The sequence below is a fragment of the Vigna angularis genome, chromosome 4 (assembly GCF_016808095.1).
Source record: "Vigna angularis cultivar LongXiaoDou No.4 chromosome 4, ASM1680809v1, whole genome shotgun sequence".
Taxonomy (NCBI): Eukaryota; Viridiplantae; Streptophyta; class Magnoliopsida; order Fabales; family Fabaceae; genus Vigna; species Vigna angularis.
The window spans coordinates 10,751,412-10,760,023 of NC_068973.1; the positions used below are offsets into that span (position 1 = coordinate 10,751,412).

General features: G+C 32.0%; 1 protein-coding gene across 3 annotated transcripts; it reads right to left on the reverse strand.

Moving 5' to 3' along the window:
- Window positions 1–2,607: 2,607 nt before the first annotated feature.
- On the reverse strand, window positions 2,608–6,321 carry LOC108330067 (NADH dehydrogenase [ubiquinone] 1 alpha subcomplex subunit 2). Of its 3 annotated transcripts, none has more exons than XM_017564526.2 (4): window positions 6,173–6,321; window positions 5,276–5,368; window positions 5,021–5,127; window positions 2,608–2,979 (listed from the first exon to the last, which is right to left on the reverse strand). In XM_017564526.2, exons 2-4 carry the CDS (start codon window positions 5,359–5,361, stop codon window positions 2,876–2,878), a joined length of 297 nt encoding a protein of 98 aa, XP_017420015.1. In that variant the 5' UTR covers window positions 5,362–5,368; window positions 6,173–6,321; the 3' UTR covers window positions 2,608–2,875. The 3 variants fall into 3 exon arrangements, with proteins under 3 accessions (XP_017420015.1, XP_017420016.1, XP_052732834.1); XM_017564527.2 differs by lacking the exon at window positions 6,173–6,321 and adding an exon at window positions 6,080–6,143; XM_052876874.1 differs by lacking the exon at window positions 6,173–6,321 and adding an exon at window positions 5,550–6,031.
- Between the last annotated feature and the right edge of the window lie 2,291 nt (window positions 6,322–8,612).

An 8,612-nucleotide genomic window follows, 5' to 3' on the forward strand; every position in this document is an offset into this window, starting at 1 on the left:
TATGACATGTGAGATTGACGTGGACAATTTTTTGAACGTGGCATTGAGAGACCATTTTACATGGCATTTGATAAAAGAAACATTTTAAAAATTGGGTTTGGAAAACTCCACCACTGTTGCGCACCTCGAACACCTCCATTGTCATCCCCAGCTTCCCCTTCCTCCCTTCCTTCGCTCCTTACATCCTTCACTGTCTCTCTGACTTTGATGCATGAAGATGCAGGTGGAAGAAGACTATGAAAACTTAAAAAAAAAAAAGTTATCAAGTGTAAAGAGAAGAATGCGAAGAGGGTTATGTAAGTCTAAATAAAAGGTTTGGTCTTTGCTGCTGATGTTCATATCTGCAAGTTTCAGCATTTGGGTTTCCCTCAAATTAAATATAAGTAGGTTTTTTTACAGTAAATTTCTCTGCTTTCATTTCTCACCAATCGATGCACTCTGGGATTTTCTTCTTTTTGTTTCTAAAATGTATAGTGATTTCGGAGTTCATTCTAAACAATGTTTAGAGGTTATTATAAAAGATTTATATATATATATATATATATATATATATATATATATATATATATATATATAATAATCAGATATCCTTTTTGTGCTTTTGCGGATTGCTCGATTAGATTTTGCCGTGGGAGATAATCAGATTCTGCATAAACTTATTAACTGTTGATTTTTGAGCGTTTGATGAACTCTTTTTTTTCCTTTTAAAAAGGTTCCAAAGATTACACCAGCATCAAGTCCAAAACCCGAATCCCCCAAAATCCCTCCACCAAAACCACCCAAAAAAAGCCCCTATTTCACCACCACCACTGCCATTATTGTCTACCCTAACGTTGTCGAGAATGACCACCTGGTCATCCGAGGGGACGACACACATGGAGATTCAGACGATCTTGTAATCGTCGGCGAGGGGGCTGAACCCGAATCCAATGTAGTTGAAGGCCAAAATGTTTGCGATGGGAACCTGTCTGATTTGACGGATGGCTGGGTTGAGTATGGATAGGGCGGTGTTGTGGCGGAGGTAGAGGAGGCCGTTGCAGGAGGTGAGGATCTTGGTGGTGGGGGAAAAGATGTGGGAGAGATGGGTTTCGTGGATGAGGTCGTGGTGGGGTCCGATGATGTAGGTGGAGAAGGGTTTAAAATGTTTCTTTTATAAAATGCCAGGTAAAAGGGTTATTTAATAAAAAGCCACGTATAAGGTATGTGCAAGCCACGTCTCAAAAAATCGTCCACGTCAATTTGACATGTCATCAAAAACTTAACACCGTTAAGTCAATTTAACGATAGGGCCCAATTGAGTCAATTTTTCAATATAAAGGACTAAATTGGCAAAACTTATAAGACGAGGATCTAAGTGGGAAAACCCCACATAAATAAGGACAATTAAAGGGTTTAAACCAAAAATATCTAACGTTGCAGAGAGAGAGAAAGTTTCTAAGTTTCCAGCGTGACCAGACGTTAGCCATCTCACTTGATTTTAACGCCGTTTGTTTTGGAGAATAAAAAATTATGATTTCCTTAAGGAGAGGGATCAAAGCGTACAAAGTTTGAAACAGGGATGAAAAAAAAAATCACTTAATAATTGAGGACTAAAAACATATTTAACCCTTTATTAAATGATCAATTAATTAAAAATATAAGAAGAAAAAAATAAGATTGGAAAAAAATATAAAAATATATTTTCACTTTTTAGATAAATTAGTTTAAAAATAAAATAAATAAATAAGTAAGCTAACCTTTATGGACATGTAAAAATATAATAAATATAAATAAAAAAGTTAGCAATAAAAAATGACTAAAAACCAAAATTTTAAAATACTTATCAACAAAATAAATTTTCTAATATCCTTTTATCTTGATCACATATCTTGTGAGATCGTTATAGTATTTTAGTGGTCATATATTTCTTTTACATCTTCCATAAAATAAAAAACTTCATGGATCGCGTTGAAGAAAATCATAATTTTAACTTTAACTTGCTCATATATTTTACTTTTTTTTTCTCTAATATCCATAATAAATAATCATTTTCCTTAATTTCAAATGCCACAAATTCAAACTTTGTGAGATTTGGTACATTCACAGCCATCCCATGATAATAAAATATTAGATTAAAAGTAATCATATATATATATATATATATATATGAAATTAATAAAATAAAAAAGGAAAAGCAATATAAAATAAAATGTTATAAAGATGTAACAAATAACATGATTGTTTTAGAACCTAGCTTGGTATGGTAGAATCCTCGTGCTGCCTTACAAAAATCCTTGATTTATCAAATATAATTTCCTTAATATCTACATTATAGATTACCCAAAATGTCATTCCACAGCTTGAGTCCTCTTTTCAATCTTGAAAATAAAACCTTAAACTCATGGTCTCACTTTATATTTAAGTAGTACAACACTTAACGTTTTTAAAGTCTAAATATACTTTCTTTTTATAATTTTATATCAGGGACACATGCTACAACGACAGGGAGGAAAACCATTCCAGCACATCAAAAAGGTACAATGAAGGATATGATCAGTTAATGCTTTGGTTATAGTTACAGCCATTGCCTGAGCCAATACAAAATCTTGTTCTTTTGCTAGACAAACATTGACATACACCAGTATGCATTGAATCAATATTAATAGTTTAATAGTTTAACATACAAAACTAGGATTTCAACTTAAATTCAACAGTGTCTTACATGAAATTTATGTAAGATGCAGAAAGAGACAGGCTGATATCAGAGGCCATGAGACAGAAGAAAAAAAACATAAATCTGGCTTATTTTAAAACCAAAAACACTTAGCAATAACAAGTGAAGCATGAGAACATTTATTCCACTTCAGACATGGAAAATAAGCAGCACTGTGCACTGTCATGCTTTGGACGACTGTCCTGCTTTTGCCAGATCTTCAAGAGCCTTAGAGATTTGTGCCTCTGACAAGCCTTCCAATTTGATGGCTTTCTCAACACCCAGATCTAGTTTTAAGCAGAAAATTACACGAAATCAGGTTCATCACAAACAAATAAATAAAGAATGGTGCTAATAACAAAGTCACCTTACAAGGTATAGTCAGAAAGGCTCGTTAAAGAGAAAATATTGAGATTGAGCCAGTTTGGATGAATTTATCCTTATATACTTAATAAGAAAATATATATAAATCAAAGAAAGAATATTAAGTCATCTCCAATAGTATTGCATGAAATTTTTATTTTACTTTATGCAGGACTTACCATGCCACATCATTTTTAAGACATTCTTACAAGTTTATACAAGGGTCTTCGTACCAACACTTTTATAACATTTTATTTACACTTCAATCTTTTACAATTTAAAAAAAGGTTAAATATGTTTCTAGTCTCTAAACTTGAATAGAAATTTGAAATTCGTTCTTGTCCTAAACTTTGATACATTTTGATTCTCAAACTTGAAAAATGAATGGATATACTTCTCTTAACTCAATGCCATTAATTTTTTTGAGTTAAAAGTGTTCCAGACTAGTATTTGAGCTGAAACTTGTCAAATTATGTAAACAATTCAAATGCCAACTTGAATCACCGTTTCACACGTCAAAAAAACTTAACAAAATTGGGTTGGGAGGATTATATTTATTGATTTTTAAAGTTTGGACACCAAACTGTATCAAAGTTTAAAATAAAGACAAATTTCAATTACTGGTCAAAGTTTAAGAACTAAATACATATTTAATCTTCAAAAAATTAATTCATTACATTCTGATAAGTTTAAAAAATGTTTTTAATCCTAAGACCCTCTCCATGCCACATCAAAATACTACAATGAACATTTCTTATAAGACCTGGTTCGTGAAATCAAGACACGAGTCTTGAAATTAGTACTCTGACTATGACCCCTGCACTGCATTGGAGATGTTTTTAAAATAAAATTGTTTGCACAATTCAGATTACTTGGGTATCCCAAACTTTTTTGAGGCTCTCGTGTCTTATCTTTTACCATAAGCACCTATTATGAAATGGAATTCTTACCTTAGGATTTTTCTTTTAAAGAGTTGAGTTTTACAATCAGAAAGCTAACATCTGACAAGCTAGAAGCTATTCGTAACTCTGTCTTGCTTAAAGCAAACATGATAATCATTTCCCTATTTTTAGATTCTCACCTGCTAAGAAATGTGTCATGCATACCTATTTTGTTTACATTATGATCCGTTCAAGATAGCAATTCTCAATTTTAAGACAAGTATAAAAACTTTGATATATTTGAGTCTTGAGATTGGGCTAGACACCAACTTAGGGGAAGAAATTCCAATTTTGTTCCATCTTACTCCACAAGATCCACTACCCCACTATCTCTAAATAAAAGGATAGATATTAACAATTTCTAAGTCTATAAATACATATATGCACCATCACTATAAAAAAAGATCCATTGAATGTTTCCGGCTTAAGTCTCTGCTTAACTTTTGCAGGAACACATTACATAACAAAGCATGTTGTGACCAGATATTTTTAAAATTGACAACATATTTTCTTAATGAAAATCTAGAAGTGCAGAGTAGGTAGGTATTTCAGACAACCAAACAAATGCGTGAAATGTTATTGCGTTCAATTATGCCCAAAATAATTCAGTACCCTATTGCAGAAGGCATGAACCTCGTCCAATGAAATTATTCTCTTACTTCACAATCTAGATAGTGTAAGACTCAGCAGGATGAGATGTCAGCCATACAGATTCAACACCTATACAGCTGAAATTTTAGCAACATGATTTCAGAGTGTATGCAAGGTGGGGGATATTTGTATTTTAAGAACAATCAAATTTGGGATACAATTATAAATTATTTTCGACATACTACTAAGGGAAAAATGTAGATTATCCAAATTTCAATCTTAGTGCACCAGTGTTAATCTATAAATCCTAAAGTTCAAATTATGAAACTAGCACGGGAAAGGTTTGGTATATATGACACCGAACGTGAATGCAGAAACATGCTGACAAATTAAAATGAAAAAGATAAGGAATTAAATTTAAGATGGTCAATACCATATCTAGCCCATAACTGGGGCTCAACTCCACTGCACTCGCGGATTAATATCGGCAATTTTGGGTTCAATGTCTTTAGTTCCTTATAATTCTTTTCCACAAAAGCCCTGGGAAACAAAACAAAAAGAATTAAAGCTCATTGATATTCAAATACACATGACATTGAGCATAAATAAGTAACCAAACAATATATACAAACAATACATAACGCCGAGAGTTTTCAGCCCACAGAAAGGTAACATATTTGTTTATAACCTTGCAGATGCGCTTGCAGATGATGACTGGCACATCAAAAACCGAAGTTCTTTTATGTTTTTGGAAAGTTGTCCTCTCCATGCCATTGCTTCCCTAGATCAAGGTAATAATTTGTGAGTTTTACCTCATCACAAGGCAAACAAAGAAGGGTGAAACCTAACAATACTACCACTTGAAGTAGTATAACTGGAAAAGAGCGTATTCAAATTCGCTTACACAAGAACTATGTAAAATATTCCCTAATATCAAAAGCACAATAAATACAAAAACTTACTGCAAGTCTAAACTACAGATAATTGTCAATGAAGGCCACCTAAAATTATATTTTGTTACACAAAGCTTTTTCCTCACTCAAGCTTCAGACACACCTTTTCCATGGCAACCGCTACAGCCAAACCCTAACTAAAAATCTAAACACCTTTGCACTTCTAACGATCATGAAAGATTCCATTCCCAGCAAGACCAACCACAACCACCTGATCCCACACACTTTCAAGCTCAACAAGGGAAAACCAGCCTCAACCTGTCAACCACAGACCCATCACCCTCCCAATCAATTTCCTCACCAAAATCATCAACCTCGTCAGCACGAAACCATAATCAGGGGAATCAATCCCTCAAAACCCCAATTTTCAAACACCCAATTCTCAAAATCCCAACTTTCAACTACCCACTACCTCCAATCGATGGAATAATAAAAACGTGCTACTTCCAGCCAGTGTGATTTAGAAAGCATTACAAATCATGAACAAATTCCACGATACACACTACAAAATACACCAACAAATTATAAGTATAAATCACCTCTAATGCCCCCCCAATAAATAAACAGAAGCAAATAACATCAATCCAACCACAAAGCAAATTACAAATTAACAGAAGAAAAAAAATTCTTACAAAAGTATATGGCTCTAACAGTCTCGTTTCGCTGTCGCTGAGTACAGTAAAGAATGGAGATTAGTAAACTGACAGGATTTCGAATCTAAGTTGGATGGAATGAGTGCAAGAGAATTGGGCTGTCTGTAGCCCATCCAAGCCCAGCCTACTACAGCCATGTTAATGAGGGTTACTCCCTCCACCACCATATACTCCTTCCTACACCTCCCCAATTTTTTTTAATTCCAAAAGTATCATTTTTACTTTTACCTTTACCTTTTTTAATTTTTTCTTAAAATCCTAATTTTTTTACTCTCATTCACTCAGCCACACACCACACCTCCACCCCCACACCCTTTATCTTTTTCTTAAAATCTTAACTTTTTACTCTTTTATTCACTCACCCACACACCACACCTAAATTCCCACATCCTTTATCTTTTTTAACTTTCTTTTAAAACACTAATTTTTTACTCTCTTATTCACTGAGCCACACATCACACCCTCACCCCCACACTCTTACTTTCTCTCTTCCTCTCTTATTTTCCTCTTCCTCTTTCCCCAATTTTCCATCTTCCTCTTTCTCCAATTTCCTATTTTTGTCAAGATTCTTTATGAATATGTGTTATTTGTGTGTTGGGTGTTGTGCGTGTGAGGTGTTGTTATGTGCCTCTCTTCTGTGTTAAATGAAGAAGAAGAGAAACGCGAAAGGTGGCAACAAATATGTGGTATTCGTAAAACACTTAAACGGATCTTGAAATTCGTCCACCAATACTGACATCTGTTTACCCTTGAACGGATGTCGATATCCGTCAACGAATTCCGAGATCCGTTTAAGTGTTCTACGGATATCCCATATTCGTTTAAGGGTATCGAACTCTGTATTCAAACCTAGGAACCTTCTGCTTGGCACCACCACTAGACCACCTTCGACCACCAAATGACATAATTAGAGGGGAGAAGAAGCAAGAAAAATCTGATTTCTGTGAGAGAGCTTGGGCGTGGGAGTGCATTGATACTGTGAGTGAATGTTGGTGAAGGTAAATACGTTTTAACCACCACGAATTAAATATTTTACAAAGACAAAAGAGGAATAGGAAGGTGTAGGGAGCACTGTGGTGGTGGAGAAAGTAACACTTATCAGTCCATTAAATAATTAAATAAATTATAACTTTAAAAACAATAATATTTTTTATCGGAAAAAAAAAACAGCAGTATGTAAAATTAATTAGTAAAGGAAACTTAGGTATAGACAAAATAAAAATATTTGTTGTACTTTTCCATAAATGTATAAAATAAATATTCAGAAGAAACATTTTGTTCATGAATGTTTTTATGTATATTTATATAATATTATTCTCAACTTTTTCAGTAGGGAGTAAAGTTTTGATGATGTATAAAGATCGTGATATTTTTATTAACTTATTTAATATAACTATATAAAGTATTATTAAATATAATAAATGATTAAATTTTAAAATAAAGTTATTCATAAATATTCCTATTATTTTTATTATAATTATAAAATTAAGAATTTGTATAGAATATATTGTTTCAATATTCTAACATATTACATATGAAGCGTTTTAATTTTTTTCAAACCGTTATAGTATAATAAAAAAAATTAGTAATATTATTGTCACAACATTAAAAATTATAAAAATTGTAATATATATATATATATAATATAGAATAGAAAAAAAATTAATCTTAAAGTTAATATGACCGACATTTTAGTAATTTAAAAATTATAAAGATCACTTTTGACAAAAAATTACCCAAACGTACAAGTTATTTAAATTATTTTAAGAATTTATCCTTCTCGAAATAAATATGCTATAATTATTATTCATATATATTGTTTACATATTATACATATTAAATAATGACATGATGAAAGTTTTTGAAAATTCACAACTTTAGTTTTTCTTTAATTTAGTACTCATAAAATAGTATAATTATTACCTTATAAATCTTTTTCTCTCTTGTGAAACAAACAATAAAATGACTTGGATATATACCATCAACGGAAAAAACTTCTTTTCCCTTGTGAATTAAATATAACAAAAAAACTGGTTAATTATGACAATATTTAAAGCTTTTTGATTGAATTTAAAGTTATAGAAATTTTGATATATTGTTTATAAAACAATTTATAGTAAAAGTAAGGCAAAAATATGTTTTGACGTAAAATTGGATTTTATTTCAATCCAAAACTTTGATGTATGTTTGTTTTTAAACGAATTAATATAATTTTTTTAAGTTTTTATGAACATGTAATATTGTTACACATTGGTTGTGATGATTTGAATGAATTTTTCTTTTCGCTGGAGAATGATATAAAATGACAACCAAGTCAAAGGATTGTTGCCACGAGCAAAAGCAAAGCTACAACATCATCAAAGCGCAAGAGGTATGAAACCTCATTTTCGTGAAATCTACTTATGGATCATCTACTGAA

What these genes read in the sequence shown, in the direction of transcription:
- LOC108330067 (XM_017564526.2), bottom strand. Translation starts at nt 5,361, where the DNA reads ATGGCATGGAGAGGACAACTTTCCAAAAACATAAAAGAACTTCGGTTT. An exon ending in TCTGCAAGCGCATCTGCAAG is followed by an intron (nt 5,128 to 5,275) that starts GTTATAAACAAA and finishes TTTGTTTCCCAG; the next exon opens with GGCTTTTGTGGAAAAGAATT. An exon ending in CCAGTTATGGGCTAGATATG is followed by an intron (nt 2,980 to 5,020) that starts GTATTGACCATC and finishes GCTTAAAACTAG; the next exon opens with ATCTGGGTGTTGAGAAAGCC.